General features: G+C 39.5%; 1 protein-coding gene across 1 annotated transcript in view; it reads left to right on the forward strand.

The window, feature by feature from the left end:
- Positions 1-508: 508 nt before the first annotated feature.
- ccni (cyclin I) overlaps positions 509-22,041 on the forward strand; it is a 36,252-nt gene continuing 14,719 nt past the window's right edge. Inside the window, 4 exon segments of the mRNA XM_028805367.2 lie at positions 509-783; positions 15,170-15,326; positions 16,721-16,855; positions 17,729-17,803. Coding sequence (XP_028661200.2) covers positions 15,213-15,326; positions 16,721-16,855; positions 17,729-17,803 — 324 coding nt within the window. The 5' untranslated portion in view covers positions 509-783; positions 15,170-15,212.

Below are 22,041 nucleotides of genomic sequence, written 5' to 3' on the forward strand. Positions count from 1 at the left end.
CAAAAACTGAGGGGTTCTAAAACTTTTAACCGGTAGTGTATCCTGATATTTCAAAACATTACTTAACCACGTAAAACGGTGATTGAAGAAATGCATTATTTGATAAGAACTTTTATAATAAAGTGGAATAAATATAAAACTATGTTGGTGGCATTAATATATCGTATAACTGTACGCTCCACAACGGAATTCCCACTTGTCCTGTCAACAGCCAAGATGCTTCTCTTCCTTGTTTACAAGATGACGGCATTTAGAGGGGGCGTGTCGTGCACCGCATCACTTAGCAACACCGCGACAGGCGCGTAAGAAAATAGTCCCTAGCTAAATCTCGTCGAACACGAGTGACACACACCTTACTTCTGGTCTATTGACCAGTGCTCCAGGGACACAATGGCCATGGCAACGGCGCTTTAAACACATGCTTGTATGTGAGTGGGCGCGGGCATGAGCAAAGGCGGAGTGGTCGTCAGAGCCTCTGAGTATTCATCCGCTGGTGGGTTGGTCTCCTTCTTCCTTTTAGCCCCCTCCTTCCGACGTAGTAGGCTGTGTAAATTCCTTTCTGATTTTTTTCGTATTTATTTTTTTTTACTGTTGGACTTCAGAAATACGCTTTTTAGATTTATATAATTTGGTTGCATCCTAAAGAAAAAGCAGAATCCTTCAGAATGGAAGACTAAAATAAGAAAGGTTTAAACTGCAACATTTTTTGTTTTGTTTTGCCTCACTTTAATGGAGCGGATGATCGCCAGGTCAGGCAGTGAATCCCGTGGCTTTGCAGGGGAGGTAAGACGGTTTTTATTCGGATTGAAAAAAGAAAATTAGAAGGTCGGGGGCGGTGGCGATATGAATGGGGAGTGGAGTTTCGGGATTGGGAGTGAGAGTGAGGGGTGGCACCGAATGAGGTGTTCAACTAGACAGGCGTGCTGGAGCTGCCCTTTAACTGGTAGCGTCTACCTGGTGCTTAATATGGAGGTTAGAAGACAGTGCTGCGCGCTCCGTTAAGCAGATAACAACTGTTCCAAGTTGTAGACTATGGCAGCTGGGTCCTGCATATTTGTGTTTTGGTGGCTTAGCCGAAATCCTTGACTGGAATCGGAAGAATGAGCAGACGTGGAAGGTCAGCCGATTAATTTTCCGGACATCAGAACGGTGTACGCGACTGTTCAGAAGTATCATTAATAAAAAAAAACAAAAACAAAAAAAACTCAACAGTAAACAAACCTTCAACTGTACAAAAATCCATTTGAGTACAACGTAAAGTTCAAGATCCCTACCCCGGATCATCAGCCTTTAACTGGAGACCAGGCTCTGCCATCAGACGTTTCCTTTTTTAATTACAGTACCTGATACTTACGAAATCTATGCATTACTCACTTTATGCCTAAGGTCCTGGGTTGTTTTCCTTCTCCAGCCGCTTTCTAGTTTGTTACGGTCTCTTTTTTAGTATTGTAGTTTTAAATACTGGTCAAAATATGTTAGTTTCATATGAAACAGTAAAGCCTCAGTTATTATAACATTCTCAAACCCGCTTAATACAATTCAGGGGAGTGAGGGTATTATTTATCATTCTTTATTTTAAAACTACTAAATACTCTGTACAAAAATAGATCATTATGCACATTAGATATATTGTAGGAGAAGAAAGGGCTAAAACACCTGAGCATAACCTAGAAATTCTGTAAAGATGTGCACCTTCAAGAGGCGCCTGAACTTCAGTAGATTGGCTGACACAGAGTTGTAGAACATGAAAAGGATGTCACTACCTTCATTAAAGGAAGACAATTAATTAAGAAAAGCCTGCTCTGCCCTTACTTCTCTAGATACAAGACCAGTCTAGCCTGTTACTGATATGGACCAGTGCACCACATCCACTCATTAAATAGTGACCAGCCATAGAGGCTCCTGAAGTGGCGTAAGTGAATAACCGGTTCCTTAATTTTGCCCGTGTTAAGTTGAAGACAGTTCTCTTCACAGCAATAAGCACATTTCTCCACCTGTCTCTTATACTCAATGTTGTGGTTGTGCAGAATCTTCAGAGAGAAAGGGAGCAATTAAGATGGTCACAGAAGCTTATTCAATAGCTTGGTGGGAATAATGGAGAAGGTTGGGAGCATGCGCTGATAGCACATTACTGCACCCACATGCGCTCGATAGCACATTACTGACACCCACCGCATGACAAACCACTTGGATTGGGACCCAAGTGCAGCGGGTAACACCTCAGCACCACATTGGAACAGTGTGAGGAGTGCCAATTGTGCTACCAACCCCCAAGTGTTTATTATTAGCATGTCTGTCCAGAATGCAAGGACACCTGAGGCTGCTAGAGGGAAGTTTGGAGAGAATGTTAGTAACAGCCACTAAAAGTCCTTGAACAATCTCCTTGGATGTAATCCCTGGTAGGGGTATAAATGCTGTTGCCTGTAGACAGTAGTTGGAATGTGAGTTGGATAAGAGCTCACTGATGGGAGCCTAAAGTAGAGAATGTACAGTATGAGAAATGGGAGGAGATAAAGAGAGTCTTCATTTGAGGTAGTGGAGAGCTACTACAAGTTTTAGACAGAATTCAAAATGTTTATAATATCCAGGTAGGCCCACCAGCAGGATGATGCCAGCACATATTTTCTCTTATAGTTTAGTGTTCTTTCTGTGCTCATCCATCACTTTTTTACTTTTATTTAATAAATATGTGCATTTTTATATTATTGTCACATTTACAGTGCATCCGGAAAGTATTCACCGCGCATCACTTTTTCCACATTTTATGTTACAGCCTTATTCCAAAATGGATTAAATTCATTTTTTTCCTCAGAATTCTGCACACAACACCCCCATAATGACAATGTGGAAAAAAGTTTACTTGAGGTTTTTGCAAATTTTTTAAAAAATAAAAAAAAACTGAGAAATCCCATGGACATAAGTATTCACAGCCTTTGCTCAATACTTTGTTGATGCACCTTTGGCAGCAATTACAGCCTCAAGTCTTTTTGAATATGATACCGCAAGCTTGGCAAACCTATCCTTGGCCAGTTTTGCCATTCCTCTTTGCAGCACCTCTCAAGCTCCATCAGGTTGGATGGGAAGCAATCAGTGCACAGCCATTTTAAGATCTCTCCAGAGATGTTCAATCGGATTCAAGTCTGGGCTCTGGCTGGGCTACTCAAGGACATTCACAGAGTTTGTCCTGAAGCCACTCCTTTGATATCTGGCTGTGTGCTTAGGGTCATTGTCCTGCTGAAAGATGAACCGTCTCCCCAGTCTGAGGTCAAGAGCGCTCTGGAGCAGGTTTTCATCCAGGATGTCTCTGTACATTGCTGCAGTCATCTTACCCTTTATCCTGACTAGTCTCCCAGTTCCTGCCGCTGAAAAACATCCCCACAGCATGATGCTGCCACCACCACCATGCTTCACTGTAGGGATGAAATTGGCCTGGTGATGAGCGGTGCCTGGTTTCCTCCAAACGTGACGCCTGGCATTCACACCAAAGAGTTCAATCTTTGTCTTATCAGCCCAGAGAATTTTCTTTCTCATGGTCTGAGAGTCCTTCAGGGCAAACTCCAGGCGGGCTGCCATGTGCCTTTTACTAAGGAGTGACTTCCGTCTGGCCACTCTACCATACAGGCCTGATTGGTGGATTGCTGCAGAGATGGGTGTCCTTCTGGAAGGTTCTCCTGTCTCTACAGAGGACATCTGGAGCTCTGACGGAGTGACCATCGGGTTCTTGGTCACCTCCCTGACTAAGGCCCTTCTCCCCCGATCACTCAGTTTAGATGGCCCGACAGCTCTAGGAAGAGTCCTGGTGGTTTTGAACTTCTTCCTCTTATGGATGATGGAGGCCACTGTGCTCATTGGGACCTTCAAAGCAGCAGAAATTTTTCTGTAACATTCCCCAGATTTGTTCCTTGAGACAATCCTGTCTCGGAGGTCTACAGACAATTCCTTTGACTTCATGCTTCGTTTGTGCTCTGACATGAACTGTCAACTGTGGGACCTTATATAGACAGGTGTGTGCCTTTCCAAATCATGTCCAATCAACTGAATTTATCACAGGTGGACTCCAATTAAGCTGCAGAAACATCTCAAGGATGATCAGGGGAAACAGGATGCACCTGAGCTCAATTTTGAGCTTCATGGCAAAGGCTGTGAATACTTATGTACATGTGCTTTCTCAATTTTTTTATTTTTAATAAAGTTGCAAAAATCTCAAGTAAACCTTTTTCATGTTGTCATTATGGGGTGTTGTATGTAGAATTCTGGGGAAAAAATGAATTTAATCCATTTTGGAATAAGGCTGTAACATAACAAAATGTGTAAAAGTGATGCGATGTGAATTCTTTCCGGATGCACTGTATATCACTTCTGATTAGAAGAACAGTTTTGAGGATGTCCCCTACTGTTTCAGTCAAATATACACTTTTCTTTTAAGTATATGGGATAAACATCCCTGGCCATGCCATTAAATGACTTTTTCTTTGATTTTCAGTCGTAGCCTTCTTTTATGTAATCTTAAGTTAGTCAGAGGCAGTTGGCGGTGCTATCAGTTACGTAATGTGTCATTCCCAGAGACTCACTTCAACTTGTCTGCGACTTGCTCTGATGAAATCAAAAAGGTTTGATTTTGTCTATAGGTGGAGACGCAGGCTCGGTGTCCATGAGTGCTCACAACCAATGAATGCTCACCCAGAAGTTCAATTCATATAATGCAACAATGAGAAATAAGGAATGTGGGTGTTTTGGACCTCACAGACAGAACAGAGACTCATCTGCCTGATGTCTCATATTTTACATACCACTATAGAATAGAAAAAAGGAAAATTAACATAATTTTGGACCAAAATCTTTAAATGCCTTTCAGACAGCCTTGGTGTCACAATCCCTCTTAACCCACTAACAGCTGTGTTTGATGGACTTCCAGATGGGCTTAAGTGGAGGAGGACAAACAAACTGTGATTGCCTTCACTACACTATTGGCACGTAGACTTATCTTGCTCAACTGGAAGAATCCTAACTCTCCTCTTTTAAGTCAGTGGGTAACTGATGTTTTATATCATTTGAAATTGGAAAAAATCAAATTCTCACTTAGAGGATCTGTTTAAAACTTTTTCAAAACTTGGCAGGATCTAATCAATAACATTTTGGAGGTTAGGTGGATTGGTGATTCTAAATTGGCCCTAGTGTGTGCTTGGTGTGTGGGTGTGTTTGTGTGTGTCCTGTGGTGGAATAAGCATCCATCCATTTTTCAATCCGCTGAATCCGAACACAGGGTCACGGGGGTCTGCTGGAGCCAATCCCAGCCAACACAGGGCACAAGGCAGGAACCAATCCTGGGCAGGGTGCCAACCCACCGCAGGACACACACAAACACACCCACACACCAAGCGCACACTAGGGCCAATTTAGAATCGCCAATCCACCTAATCTGCATGTCTTTGGACTGTGGGAGGAAACCCACGCAGACATGGGGAGAACATGCAAACTCCACGCAGGGAGGACCCGGGAAGCGAACCCAGGTCCCCAGGTCTCCCAACTGCGAGGCAGCAGCGCTACTCTTTTTTTATTCATTTATTTATTTACATATTTTTATGTTGTTAAAGTTTTGCTCTACTGGCCTGGCTTTCTCATGGGTGGGGGTTGATTACTTGTATGGATTGTAGTTTGTTTCTAATAAAAATTAATAAAATGTTAAAAAGAAAAAGAGAGACTCTGGTTGTGATTGAACTTGCTGAGTCTATTAACCTTTTGTATGGTGCAGACACTGTCGGGCAGCATAATATTGAGCAAGGCTGCTAGAAGGTTGGGGTACAGTCACTAAATGTAACATGCCCAGTGATTTTCAGTGATTTAAATGGACACGGCTAACAGCAGTGCGATCAGCAACAATGTGACAGCAGCCTAAGTGAACATGTTATGAAAATATCACTATTAATGAATATTACATTATTACAAATGTAGGGCATATTTGGCCATATTATTTTGACTGGGCAGCCTTTATGTGCAGGAAGGAAAATTAAGTCAAATTTAACAGCAGTTTTTAAGAAGACACCAATTAGCCTCTGATTGAGAGATTAGTCGCAAGAAATGGTGGTCTTGTTTTCTGTGTTTGGGCAAACGCAATCCTGAAATATATCAGTTGGATTGCTCAAAAAATTCAAAGGATTCAGTAAGTTATTTCTCCAAATCCTATTCTTACAACATATAGTAACCATTCCAAAGTAACTTTATTTGAAGCCCATTCAATATAATTCTTGTCAAGTTGATCAGACCACTCCCAGTTTCCTCACTATTATTAGATATTAATGTTTTTTAGGATCAAATGCAGAGATACTAAAGTATACTTCTATATTAGCATGTTAATAATAAGGCGTTTCTTATTTTAAAATTGTGCTTTATTTATAGAACATATAGCTTCACTAAACACAGCAAGTATGTTCATTTTCATCAAGTATGTATGTATGTGTGCACAGTCAGTTAGCCTCCATAATTAATCTTTCAGCCTACTTGTGTCTTTGTATCTTTTATGAAGTGCTCTTCTCTCACTTAGTATCAACACAAGTTACTGTGGAAAGGCACCAACTGGAAATCGGTGGCCTCTGTGTCATTACTCTTCCCTGCACCCTTATAATCAAATTTTGCATAAGCCATAGATTTTAACCCTTAGTGACATACTGGTAGAAGAGTCTTTACTCCATTTTAACAACTCTGTGACAAATGCAAGAAGTCTTAAAAATGTTTCTTATATTTCTTACAAATCACAGATTTTATTTATTGTATTAATTTCCCAAAGTATCCCCTTTAACTGCCTTACAGTAATTGCTACTAAACAATTGTACAGGTAATCTGCAAATTACACAGAAATGGATATTGGCCATAGTTCAACATTTCATAATTCATGGATAGATATTGTTGGGTTTCTACTATGTTAATCAGTTTCAAATTAACTTTGTTTTCCTGTCTCTTTTAAACAAATCTATACATTTACTCTTTATGTAATTCTGTGCCTGCACTTGGTGTGGAGTGCTATACAAAAATAAACTGAATTGAATTCAATATAGAAATAATAGCTTTAAAATCATAGACATTAATTGGAAAGCCACTCTTCAAAGATGTTTTTGTCAGCCACAAGCAGATACAGGTCAAAATTGTACACCATTTATAACCCCAGACTCTCTTTATATTTGGGTCCCACCTATGAGAAGTGCCACAGATTGTATCTCTACATGTGTTGTACTTGCCCTCGGATCACACTTGACTGGACATATATGGAGTCTAAGCCGTTAAAAGCCTTTGGCATCTCAGTGTACTCTCATTGACTGACTGTTTTGGAGTCATCCTGGGTGAAGTCCCCACCTCCAAAGGCTACTCTAAAGTAACTGCCTTTGTCCGTTTGCTGGCTGCCTGGCTAATCTTGATGCAGTAAGAAATCAAGCAAAATGTCGCCTCTTATTGGCTAACTGAGCTGATTACAATATGCACGCTTTCAAGGCAACTGAGGCCCCCTTTCTTGAGGCAGGTTGTAATACCAGCTTGACTCCTCACTGCATCCATAATGGCTAACGCAGTACAACACCCTACTGGCCAATGTGGATTAATTGAAAGGCCTACATACGCCCCCCCCCAAATAGTTAAGAGAACTGTCGTTTTATTTGAAACTGGAAAAAATATACTTGGACAGTCTGTCCAGCTCCTTAGCAGTAAATGACCACCTTGGATACAATTGTCCTTTTTTTTTTTTTTTTTTTTTTTAGTCATCAGAGGAATTTTAGAATTTAAATCTTAATTTTTTTATTTTTTAGAATTTCACCTAGCACAGTAAAGGGGGCTGAGAATTGGCCATCTTGAAAAGCGAAAAATAATTTTGCTTGTCTTGTTGCTGATATAATGTTGTAATGTTTTTTTTATTTAAGAATTTAAAAAAAGACAGGACAACCTGAAGTAAACAGTCTTATCATGGAGATGAAGGGAATACATCTAAAGCTGGAGCTTAGCGAGAGACAGAGGTTAGGATCATACACTGATACAGTGCATTGCCGCACCCACCACACGACAAACCAACTCAGGATCCCAGATTAGGACCCGAATGCAGAAACATTCCCATTGTAATAATTGTGTTTCTTTCTAAAATTATATAATTTAAATATTATGGCAATAGTTTTTTGGTGTTGCATATTATTATGTCACAATTTAAGTCATCTTTGCATATTCTATGGAATTAGTTTTGTTCCACTAGGGACTTTTGAAATAGCAGAGTAGTGTTTTTTATCTTCATGAAAGTAACATTTGGTTTTACTGAGTCTCCCTTGGCATTGGGCAGTCCATATGTTATGAATGTGCAAGAGTAACTGAGGAAAATTAAACTGACTTTTGCTGTCTTATTGAATGATATTCTTACCTTTTTAATTTTATTACATGCACTGTACTATACTGAACATTTAGTCCTCAATCCTCTGTAGCGTTAAGCACTGTTCTGTTTTTGTATCATTTTAATCTTAAAGTCTATAGCAGAATATTGAAATATAATATACAACAATAGAATATTGAGGGGGGTAACTGGAAGATTTTGCTTTTCGCTACACTGCAGAAAGGTGTACCAAAATAATTGATAATCCATTACATTACCAATATTACTTAATATTTAGAAAAGCTTAATATTTTGATGGAGAGAACTTGGGGGAAAGTTTTGCTTTTGACAGAAACTCAATAAGTGCATAAATATTATAATAAACAAATACACGCAAGGATCACTAAAAAAGAAGACTTCTGACTTGGCTAAAGATAAAAGGAGCAGCCCCAGACCCAGTTAGGTGTTATGCAAGCGTATTGTTGTTGGTTGCATTTCTTGACACACTTCTGATGAATAATTCACTGGCTGAAAGGCCCTCAGTGTCAGTGAGAGGTTGGGCAGCGTCGTTGATGGCCACAATCGTTATAGGTTTGCCTATTTTTTTTTCTCTGCTCTAGCATCCAGGCTGAGTAGAATATGTTTCTGCACATTGCAAAATTAATTTGATAAAAATGATCTGTGATTACATTTTTTCACAGCTAGGTTGCTAGTTTTCTGACACACATTCTGCAGTTTTTTTTTTGTGAAAGTGTAAGTGAGAGGCTTCACATCATAAATTTTGAGAAATGTAAAATATGATTTACTTAAGCAATTAAAGTATGTTGACTTTTTAATGTAACACAGCATCTAAAAAGAGAGTTATGCTTTGCATGATGTATTGTGTTTATTAGGTCAATATCCAAAAGTCAAAACATCACACGTAAATCGAACCTTTCTTGTGTTGTAGATGTAAAACAAATTATTTAATTACAATGCATTAGCAATTTTATAAGCCATATTCCATCGAGAGAGGGCAAGAGAAGAGGTGTGTACGCAGGACAGGTTTAAAAGTTGCATTACTACTAGCCATTTTTCACTTACCTTTTCCACTTTTTAAAAAGACAACGCTATTGTTAGGATGGCATATTTGTCAGACTGTTTACAGTTGTTTGCATATGCATGATTTACAATTGGAGCACAGAAAGTTAATTGATTTGCTCGAGGTCACACAGTGAGTCAGGGGCAGGCTTCTGGTTACTATTTGAATGCTCTAACCATAGCACCATATTGCTAGTCCAGTACTGTGTTTGAATTTGAGGTCAGTATTACATTGGCTTGTTAAATATAAAAAAATGTTTAATAACTTCAATTACTGTACAATAATTTAGGGCATTTGTTTTAATTATTTTGAAGTATTTGTCAGTTTCTATAAAGTAGCATTAATAACTTGTAGGTAATATATGATGATAATAAGAATTGCAGGATTAAGCCTACAATGGTGGTTGTAGTATTTCTGCTGATGAAAATGTATAAAAAGCTTCATGTTCCTGTACTGTTTCTGCATGATACAAATGTACAACATACAGAGAGAACTGCTTTGTTTTCTGCACTCCTGATAACAATTAGTGAGAAGAAAATTAATGAAAAAATTAAGAATGAATGTTTTACATTTAACTTGCATTTGATTGCATAAACACATTTTGTATTGGGGGAAAAAAGCGCCCTCTGTCCCACAATATCCTTTGGCAAAAATTATCATGGCTAATAATAATTGTGCTTATTCCATACTGCCTTATGAAAAACATGCTTTCAAATACTCAGTTGGCTAGTGCAATCGTGTGTTACATGAGAGATACATTCTTAGGCCCCATGTGTAGTATAATGTCCCCTTAACGTAGATAGCCCCTTAACGTTTGTTCCTAAAGTGGGTTTGCCAGTTCTCAGTAATAAATGTGTGGCAGGCCTGTACAGTGTGTATCAATACCGTAGAGTACAATGTTACAGGTACTTGAGGGTCACTCAGGTTTCTCTTACATGGCTACATTTGAGGCAGACCCAGCACTTTGGTCAGCCTCCGTCATCATCAAGTTCTTCCATGAGAACCCAGAATATGATGAGGACTGATCATTTATGTTAGGTAGAATCCCTAGAGGGGGCTGGACGGTCTCGTGGCCTGGAATCCCTGCATGTTTAATTTTTTTCTCCAGCCGTCTGGAGTTTTTTTTTTTTTTTCTGTCCTCCCTGGCCATCGGACCTTACTTTTATTCTATGTTAATTAGTGTTCCCTAATTTTAATTATTTCTTTTGTCTTTTTTCTCTTTCTTCATCATGTAAAGCACTTTGAGCTACATCATTTGTATGAAAATGTGCTATAGAAATAAATAATAGTGATGATGATCTTACCAAGTGAATTCTAATTTTTGAAAAAACAATGCTAAGTGACTAAGACAGGGCAAGAGTATAAAGGCACATATCTCGCTCCTTCTCATATTGTGCTGGATGAAAGGAGTGTTTGTTTCCTTGCGTTTTGCTATGCCACCTTGAGGACTGGCGAGTGTGAGAAAGTGAGAATATATGAGGTGTGCATCTTGACTTTTTCTTGTGCCGTCATGTCCAGTGTTGACTGTAAAAGAGCAGCAGTATGTGGTGGTGTAACATCTCAGTCTCTCAAGCCATAATGAACATGGGATGATTAGAATACTGGAGGCATAGGTTTCGTTCGTTTTTGCTCCAAAGTGAGTGGGAGTAATAGAGGCCCATATTACATTACATGGCTGTGCCAGTTTTAATTTTTGAAAATTTTTATTTATTTATTTTTTTCTTTTCCATCAGAAATTTGTTTAGAGTTGAATTTGCTAAAATGTAGGTTCTACTGTAGTTGGTATCTCATGCATTTGAGGGCAAGGTACTACTAAAACATTTTCGATGTCTGCCCACCTACACACTAGCTGTGTTAACTGGGAAAAAAAACCCAATACAGCCTTCCCAGTTAGCATCTCTCTAGCTATTGACAATTTGAAGAGTGTGGCTGCATTTCGAATCGTAATTCTCAGTAGTCAGAAGTGAAACAACACAAATGCAATGCCTGTCAAGATGTTTACAGCATTTTATTCTTCGTAAAAGTGGCATTACCTTGAGGATTAATACAGTGTACCAAATACCACAATTCCATTTCTTCCTACAAATTGAAACATGATCCAGAGCAAATGCCCAGTCAGATTCCGTCTGTGGGCAGCTTTTTTTTTGTAATTGATCTTTTTTATGTTGATGCCAGACATCAATAAGCCTCTTCAAATAAAAATTGCATTATTACATCCGCGTTTTAAGACTTGCACCGCTCTGTCCATCATTTGTCTGGTACATCCCCAAAATGTCTGCAACATGGTCAGCTATCTTTAATTCGTTTTAATTTCTGTAATGTAAAACTAAAACAAAAAAAACACAAAGATCCTACCCTTGTGATACCACACAGTCAAGAGTCAGTGGTGCATCAATGTAAATTACCAGTTGGCTACAGTTATTCATAGTCATTACTGACTGAGGGTGCCCTTGTGAAATTCTCTCTACTAGTTACATTTGTCACTCAACCGCCTGTTAACCTGGGGCTTTCTCATCATTATAGCATTCGTGTGACTTCATCCTGTTCAGCTAAATCTGTGAATATGGCTTAACCATAGATAAACAGGTGCCAGGGAATGATGGGATTCTGTAAGGGACAGGGCATCCTGAGACGCCACCAATTGCTGTTTTAGAATTCCTGAACAGATGTACTGCTTGCTGGCAGGTATGGTGGCACTGTGGTTAGCACTGCAGCCTCACAGCTACTTCAAACTGCGTTGCTTTGAAGGGACAATGTTAGCCTCAATTTTAGTGTGTTCTCCACATTTTCCAGGCCAAAGGGAACTGCAATTAAGAATTTCACTGTACCCTGTACAAATGAGAGTACTAACCCTGTGAAAAAAGAAAAATGTTTAAACGTTAACAAGGTTTACCACAGAATAGCAGCATAGTGAAGTTTACAGCGTTATATGCAGTAAGGTGAATGATTGCACTGAATGGCCCCCTGCTGTCTTTTAGTGCCACAAGTTCAAGCCAGTGCTTTTGAAAAATATTTGAAGGTTAGAAGGCTGCAACTGTACATAAACTTCAAAAAAGGTACTTGTTAATACCTATATATTTATTTATTTATGAGAATTGCAAAAGCAAGAGGCACTGGAAGCAGCAAGCTTAGCTATCTTTGGCGTTAATGACAGAGAGAGAAAACATACAAAAGATAAAAGGGAAGCTGTGATGAATGCCTTGAATGGGGTCTCTCCTTTGCAGGCCTTTAGCCCCTCATGTGATGCATTGGTTGATGATACATAGAGTGTAGTAAGCTACTGTAGATGATGCAACGTGTTTGACGTTGGCACCGCTACATCTTCTCATACAACCACCTCTTACCCTAATGGTGGTGTTCCTCACCAGAGTATCATGTACAGTCTGCTTAATGGGTCATTAATTGTTTGTCTTGTAGCCTGTCTTGGGTTTAAAAAGATGCTGCTCTTACATTTGAATAAGACTAATCAAATCTTCAGTAAATATAATAAACTAGCCAACCCGCAGCGTAGCATACGCCGCATAATTATTTATTGATGGGTGAACACTTCCTGAAAGACACAGTTGTCCAAATGGGATGGGTTTGAGGATACGACTGTGAGTGAATGAAAAGATGGAATTCTGGAGAGAGCAACATACAATTGTCCGTGACTGAAAACTGGTTTTGGCAGATACAGGCATATCTTTTTGAAAGTTTGTCCCTGTGCCTTATTAATTGTCATTGCAAAGGCCAATCTAACAGAAAATTGTCTGCTTGTAAAAGTAAAAGGCAAATTTGAATCTGATTGGGTCAGGGATATCCGGGGAATAAGGGCAGTTTGTGAGGTAGCAGCTGCGATATTCTTACACTCCAGTACATTGCAGTGAATGCTGGTAACAGAAAGTGTAGTGCCATTACAGAGACCTTTTGCTGGCAGGAGGTTTCTGAGAAGCATGATGACTGAACCAATTTTAATTTTGAGTTTATGCGGAGGCATGCCAGTGGGAGTAAGACTATTAAGAAATTCTTCGCGGAATGAAAGTTGATCTGCAGGATCGTCTGTGACGATGGAGTCAACGCTGGTGAAAGTCACTTCGTCGGTAGGGATAAGTTTCAGCACTTGTTCATTAAGGTGTAGCGAGTCTTCGTTGGTGACGCTTAATATAGCTTGCGTGCTGAGTTGTTCCAGAGTGACAGTTGAGAAGTCGATGTCACCATATAGTTGTTGAACGAGATCAGAAATAAAAGGAAAACAATGTGAAGGCAATGTCATAGGTGTTCCGTTTGTCCTGTCTCCAACATCGAGGAGCCATTTTGCGAAATGTTGGTCTTCAGGAAGAGCTCTCATATTTGTCGTCAGTGTAAGAACATGTATGTGACGTCACAAAGGTTGCTTGTTAATGCAATTGACGACAGTAAGTGCTCAGAAGCCACGCATAATGACGGGGAGAATTTGTCGGAAATCTCCACCCAATAGTATTGTTTTGCCTCCAAATGGCTGCGTGTCACTTGTGAGGTCACGTAATAACCTGTTAACTGCCTGGAATGCGTATGCATGTGTCATTGGCATCTCGTCCCATATTATCAATTTGGATTGCAGAAGATGTTGAGCATGTGGCGAGGTAGGTTTGATGTTGCATGTGTAAGTAGTATTCAGCCTCAACGGTATTTTAAAAACGGAATGTGCAGTTCGTCCACTCAGTAACGATGTTGCAGCTATTCCTGTAGATGCTACGGTTGTAGAAATGTCTCCCCTAGCTCTGATGGTATGAATCAGGGTTTTGTAGACAAAGGTTTTCCCTGGTCCTGCAGGACCATCTAAGAAGAAGCATGTTTGTCGGGGATGGGATTCGCTGAATGCAGCGTGTTTCTGTTCTGTGTTGAGTTTGTCGTAGTGTTCCGGGAGGAGGGTTAGAGTTGGCAGCCGGGGCTCTGTCGTGCGTATCCCATGACGCAGGAGGAGGGTTAGAGTTGGTGGGCGGGGCTCTGTCATGCGTATCCCATGATGCGGGAGGAGGGTTAGAGTTGGCGGCCGGGGCTCTGTCTTGCATGCGTGCGTATCCCATGATCGGGCGACTTGGTGGATTATATATAGAAAAGCAGCCGGAACCGAAAAGAACAATGAAAAGTCAACGTGGCTCAGAGGTGCATGTGGACTGTAGCAGAGACGAAAGCGATTGAGGCTGTGTTTGGTGAGGTGCGTGCTGGCACATGAGCAGGCAGTGTGCTTGCCTCAAGAGCGAGTCTTGCGTGCCATGGTCGGCTGCTTAGTGAATTGTTGGTAGGCGGGGCTCTGTGAGTTGGTGGGTGTGGCTATGTCTTGCATCTTGTGTGCCATGGTTGGCTGCTTAGTGAATTATATATATAGATGTGAAACCTTTAATTAGTGTATTTATCAACCAGTAATTATCTGTTGAGTACACAATATATGTGTAATACCCCCTTGAAATCTTGATATTTGATTTTACTTTCAGAATCACTTAATGAAATGATTAATGATTTAGGCTTTTGTAACACAAGAAATTAATCAGTGAATTTTTTGTCCTTGCTAATTGGTGAAATAAGTAAAGTTGTAATATACAAGTAAACCAGTGAGGTCACAAAGTGAGCTAATATTAATGAAAGTGTTTAGGGCCTAGAAGCCCCATTTGAAAATACTTCTGGAATGATTTATAGTGTCTTAATGTACAGTAGCTGTGTTTGAAAGTACACATTTTTTCCATTCTGACCTGCCGTATAACAAGTCTGTTCTTGTGGTTTGTGCTTTTCAGGTAGCTGTATCCAGTGGGGTGGCAGGTGTATCCAGGGGCTATAATGAAGTTATCAGGTCCCTTGGAGAGCCAGAGACTGTCTTTCCTTTTGGAAACGGCAATTTCTAGGGAAGCTCAAATGTGGAAAGTGTACGTGCCCAAAAATCCAACGAGGCAGGTAAGTGTCACTCTAAAAACATTTTCAAATGAATGTATTTCCACATTTTTTTATGTAGAATAAATCCCACAGACATTATTTATCTCACAAGTTAAACGTGTTTCTGGAGTGTGTTTATGTCAATGGTATAAATAACAATAAACTACAGAATTCTCATGTTGTGGTACTACAAAAGCATTCGGGACAAATGGGGGCCAAACAAATGCATGCAGGAAAAATGTGTGCAGTGACAAGTGAGGGCAGCTAGTAACTTCTGTGCCATGGAGTTTTTTTTTTTTTTTTACTGGAAATATTTTCTTAATGATATAAATTAAATGTATATTTAGCATTAGAAAACATATAATGTACAGAGAAACACTAGTAACACATAACACAAATGAAGAGGGACAACAAGCCCATGTAATTAAAGGTATAATACTGTGTAGTCCTTCACAACAAGCTTAAAAGAGGCACTCATCTATACTAAAAGGATGAGTGTCTGTCTTTGTGTCCATCTGGTTTCTGTGTCTTTGTCATTCCAACACATGGCAAATCACAGACATTAACGCTGGTTTTACAAATCCCATACCAAATAGCATGTAACTGAAACATATTCTTTGCATGGTGCGCTGCAAACCTTAACACTGAAATGTACGTTGATTATTTAGATTTTAACCTCTCTCAGGTGGGTAGCACAGCTAGTGTCAGTATAAACTGTTACAGTTGGTGATTAAGCTGTGTATATCTTAATTTGGATATAGGTGTGTGTGTGTGTGTGTGTGTGTGTTATGGCCAAAAAATCTGTTCTGGTAGATATTGGCATAATGTATTACTTTCAGGCTGAAATTTTTTTTTTTTTTTTTAAACAAACAGTACATATATGCATGAGTAATTGTGCACCCCTTTAAGTTGGGAGAAACGCAATTTCGTTCAGCTATGTATCCGTTGTTGTACTGTTGTATGGTATGAATGACAATAAAGTTCACTTACTTACTTACTATCTGTCAACATGCATGGGAATGCTCTGTTAATCAACGGAATTCAGTGGCAGTTGTTTTTTTTTTTCTCCCTCTTCTTGATTCAAATTGCACAGCACTCTCTGAAATATCTGTAAAGGGGTAGACTCGCTTATTACACACATTTCATGTACACGTCCAATCTACAAACACACTTTATTGTGTTTCCCTGGCAATATCCGCACTTTCCATGGTCTTTGGCCATTATAGCCCATTCAAGATAAAGCCTGGTAAGAAACATGTTTGAGGTTGACATTCTTCATACCAGTCTTCAATTCAGATATAATTTTCCTGGTCTGATTCTTTTTATTTTTTTAATGTAACAGCCTAGGATTGGATATATTTTTTGACTCATTTTATTAACTTTTTTGTATGTCTGTTTACTTTGTGTTTTTGAAGGATACAGATATTTCTCCAGTTCAGCGTGATGAGGTTGTTCGATGGATGTCTTCTCTTACCAGCAAATTCCATCTTTATCCAGAGACGCTTGCACTTGCCATCAGTATTTTGGACAGGTTTTTAGCTGTAGTAAAGGTAATGCAGCTTTTCATTTTATGTTTTAGATTCTGCTTCATTTAAATAAATTAAGAATTTACCGTAATTGTTATACTAATAAAGAAATTATATAAGTTATAAGAAGAAAAGCAACTGCTGTAAGAGCAACATAATATATCAGGGGCAGTATGGGTGCATTGGTTAGGACTGGCACTTCATGGCTCCAGAACCTTGGATTTGAAACCAGGGTTCAGGTCCTATTCTGTGGAGTCTGCAAGCATTCTCTGTGTTTGCATGGGTTTTCCTGAAATATATTTTTTTCCCCACAGTCCTAAGATGTGCATATTATGTTTATTGGTAACTCATGGGCCCAATATGATTGAGTGTGTGTGTGTATGTAAGTGTGTATTTTGATGAACTGGTGCTCCATTGTTTAAGGTTGGTTCTCACCTTGTACCCAATGCTGTTAGCTCAGGCATTGGCTCTTTGCAACATGGAACTGGATGAAAGGACCACAAATAGAAATTAGAAAGATAAGATAATGAATCGATGAACAAAAATGTTTTTGTTTGTTTAATGGTAATTTTAAAAAATAAATTAATATTTGATATTCATAGTTTGATGCCAGCAAGTATTTTTGTACATATAGTTGTGTTCACAAGTAAAACCTCTCCTCATTTCGTTATGCTTTATTACAGAAAAATTGTTTGACAAATAAAGGGTACAACATAAATTTGACAGTGGTGTCACAATTCCAAATGTCGTACAACTCAACATTAGCATTCAACAGTTGTTTCTTTGTTTACTTATGAATATGCTGAATTTTAAATTTATTCTCAGATCTTAATGCTATAGTAATGCTTATATGAAATGGCCAGCAATGCTTGATTAATTTTTTGCTTTTCTCTTTAGGCCCGTCCAAAGTACCTTCGCTGCATTGCTATTAGCTGTTTCTTCCTCGGTGCGAAGACTAATGAGGAGGATGAGGTGAGTACACAGAAAACAAAATAATATAATGTGGGTCTGTTGAATTTTTACTTCACTGTGTTAAAATAAAGACGCTGTAAATTTTGTTTATAACATACACTGTAAGTGTTTTCAATTAATTAATAATTTATTAGTGTTTTGTACATTTTATTTTGCTTCAATTACTGTATGCTTAACAGTGCTGACTGACCTACCTATTTGAAAAGATGAGTAATGTAGCAAAGGAATATTTAAATAGATAAAAAAAGTACACCTGGGCAGATTAGCCTGCTTATAGTTCAGGTTCACTGTGAGGTGTGCTGCCTTGTATATTGAAGGAGAGCGTCTTTAAGTTGGGTGAAATGTCAACCTTACATTGTCCTCAGCAGAAAGTCTATATGTTTACTTTGGTTGTAATCACCCTAAGTGTAGAAGATTTATTCTCATAGAATTGTGTTGCAAAACACACTGACATGACTTTTTGAAAGCTTTAGTGTATGCAAAGCTTTGAAAAAGTTGCCAATAGCCTGTGTACATACAGTTATAAATTTTAAATCTCGTACCGTGTCAGTCTCTGCTGTCTTTCTTAAACAATGAAGAGTTGAAAGAAAATAGGATGAATTAGGGTAGCACCACAAATAATTTCAACCAGCAGAGGTGGAATTAATGATCAGTAGGGAATAATGGGGTTGATTCCCAGTTTACCTAATGTAGCAGAATGTGTTTATGACTTTGATGACCTTATAGTAATAAAGTTAGATACATGTTTACAGAAAATTCATGCATCTGGTAGTAGTGGTGAAATGGCCTGGGCAAATTTGTGTAAAAGATGCTTTGGTTCTGATTAACAAAGTTGGACAACAAACAGTTGCAATAGATTTCTGTTCATTTGATGAGCACTGCTGCAACTGGTGTGAATGTCTCTGACCAAACCAATCAGAAACAGACTTCATGAGGGTGGCCTGAGGGCCCGATGTCCTCTAGTGGGCCCTGTGCTCACTGCCCAGAAGGGTGGAGTTCGATTGGCATTTGCCATATAACACCACAATTGGCAGGTCCGCCACTGGCACCCTGTGCTTTTCACAGATGAGAGCAGGTTCACCCTGAGCACGTGACAGACGTGAAAGGGTCTGGAGAAGCCGTGGAGAACATTATATTGCCTGTAATATCGTTCAGCATGACCAATTTGGTGGTGGGTCAGTGATGGTCTGAGGAGGCATATCCATGGAAGGGCGCAAAGACCTCTACAGGCTAGATAATGGCACCTTGACTGCCATTAGGGTTCGGGATGAAATTCTTGGACCCATTGTCTAACCCTCTGCTGGTGCAGTTGGTTCTGGGTTCCTCCTGGTGCACGACAATGCCCGGCCTCATGTGGCGAGAGTATGCAGGCAGTTCCTGGAGGATGAAGGAATTGATACCATTGACTGGCCGCCACACCCACTTGACCTCAGTCCAATAGAACACCTCTGGGACCTATGTTTTGGTCTATCCGATGCCACCAGGTTGCACCTCAGACTGTCAAGGAGCTCAGTGATGCCCCTGTCCAGATCTGGGAGGAGATCCCCAGGAAATCATCCGTCGTCTCATTAGGAGCAGGCCCCGATGTTATCAGGCATGCATACAAGCACGTGAGAGCCATGCAAACTACTGAGTACGATTTTGAGTTGCTGCAATGAAATTTTGTCAAAATGGCCCAGCCTGCTGCATCATTTTTTCACTTTGATTCTCAGGGTGTCTTTGAATTCAGCCCTCTGCAGGTTGATAATTTTCATTTCCATCAAACGATGTGGCATCGTTTCATTCCTAACACATTACCCAGTCCATATCTGTATGGATACTAAGCAGGATTTTTTTTCCCATTGAGATCTGATGTGTTTTCAAAGTGTTTAATTTTTTTGAGCAGTTTATTAAGCGAATGTACCTCTTTATAAAGTGTAACTCTTTATAAAGACTCTAGTTGTTTCATTATATATAAAATCAGTCTAATTTTGATTTCAGTTACCACACTGGAGAGAATACGTGAGTTGTGAATAACTAAAACAAAAAACATTGATCAGAGAGATTTTATATTGTTGCCAGTGAAACTTAATGATACGTAAAGATAAAAGACTATAAAGTTTATCATTACAATTAAATTTTCACATTTATCATCATGTGCTGTATATCAGAATAAGGAAATCAAATTAAGAAAATGTGCAGTCCAACGTGATTCACACGTAATTTGCAAGAAAACAAACCGAACCATCCATAAAAGTAATTGTGAACTGAGGCATTAATACTGCATATATGGTATCTATAATAAAGTTAGAGGAATAGCTGATTAAAATGCTAAATAGAACGTGATAATTTTTAACTCTCTTGAATCCCTCCCCAACGGGGCAACACGGCAAAACGTGATTGACGCTTCTGTCAAGGGCTGCTTGTCCATTACTGAGGTAACTGTATGTTCACAGCACCTCGTAGGCTCGCAGCACAATGGCAAGCTCACCGCCTCTTTGTGCACTATAATTTGGCCACTGACCTGGCCCTGGCCCTGCCCGTTTGCTGTGTCTGTGTGTAGTAGAGTGGTAGTTCCTGCTGCTATAAATAACCTTGCTTTTCCTGTTCTAAGTTGAATAAAGCTGATTTTCCTGAAATCCTTAGACCCAGCCTCATCTTTTGGGTGCAAGGCAGCGACTTGCATGTCACAAGAAGAAGCTGATTTTCAAGCATGATATGAAGTTAGTGTTAACTGAACTTCCTAGACAGGCCCAGAGAGAGAGGGTCAGACAGGTAAACATGAAGCAGGCAATGATGACAGGTAGCCAAAGTGTTAAGAGTTAACAGCTTTTCAGAGGAGTAGCAGAGATTTCCTGTCATAACGATAGCCAGTGTAGTTGAGCCATCTGAGGTGCATTTGACATTTATTCTGTTTTCCCAACTGTCAGTAGTCAAATTAAGATGTGACGAAGGTTTGACAGACTAGAAAAATTTCAGTAGCAGTGCTTCATAGGTGATACCAAGGCACACTGTCTGCAGCCAAGATGTGCTTTTCAGTGCAGTCAGATTTGATTGGTTCAGTTCATCAGGCGTGGATCCAGTTTTGCAAGTTTCAGTGTAATGTTTTCTGTTTAATGTATTAACATACAGTTAGGTCCATAAATATTTGGACAGAGACAACTTTTTTTCTAATTTTGGTTCTGTACATTACCTCAATGAATTTTAAATGAAACAACTCAGATGCAGTTGAAGTGCAGACTTTCAGCTTTAATTCAGTAGGGTGAACAAAATGATTGCATAAAAATGTAAGGCAACTAAAGCATTTTTGTAACACAATCCCTTCATTTCAGGGGCTCAAAAGTAGTTGGACAAATTAAATAACTGGAAATAAAATTTATAATATATTTCTAATACTTGGTTGAAAACCCTTTGCTGGCAATGACAGCCTGAAGTCTTGAACTCATGGACATCACCAGATGCTGGGTTTCCTCCTTTTTAATGCTCTGCCAGGCCTTTACTGCAGCGGCTTTCAGTTGCTGTTTGTTTGTGGGCCTTTCTGTCTGAAGTTTAGTCTTCAACAAGTGAAATGCATTCTCAATTGGGTTAAGATCAGGTGACTGACTTGGCCATTCAAGAATTTTCCACTTCTTTGCTTTAATAAACTCCTGGGTTGCTTTGGCTGTATGTTTTGGGTCATTGTCCATCTGTATCATGAAACGCTGCCCAATCAATTTGACTGCATTTAGCTGGATTTGAGCAGACCGTATGTCTCTGAACACCTCAGAATTCATTTGGCTGCTTCTGTCCTGTGTCACATCATCGATAGATAGATAGATAGATAGATACTTTATTAATCCCAGGGGGAAATTCACAAAATAAATACTAGTGTCCCAGTGCCACTGGCAGCCATGCATGCCCAAGCCATCACACTGCCTCCACCGTGTTTTACAGATGATGTGGTATGCTTTGGATAATGAGCTGTTGGTTTCATCTGTCCAAAGAATGTTTTTCCAGAACTGTGCTGGCTTTTTTAGATATTCTTGAGCAAAGTCCAATCTAGCCTTTCTATTTTTGAGGCTTATGAGTGGCTTGCACCTTGCAGTGCACCCTCTGTATTTACTTTCATGCAGTCTTCTCTTTATGGTAGACTTGGATATCGATACGCCTACCCCCTGGAGAGTGTTGTTCACTTGGTTGGCTGTTGTGAAGGGGTTTCTCTTCACCATGGAAATGATTCTGCGATCATCCACCACTGTTGTCTTCCGTGGACGTCCAGG

Source organism: Erpetoichthys calabaricus, chromosome 7 (genome assembly GCF_900747795.2).
Source record: "Erpetoichthys calabaricus chromosome 7, fErpCal1.3, whole genome shotgun sequence".
NCBI lineage: Eukaryota > Metazoa > Chordata > Cladistia > Polypteriformes > Polypteridae > Erpetoichthys > Erpetoichthys calabaricus.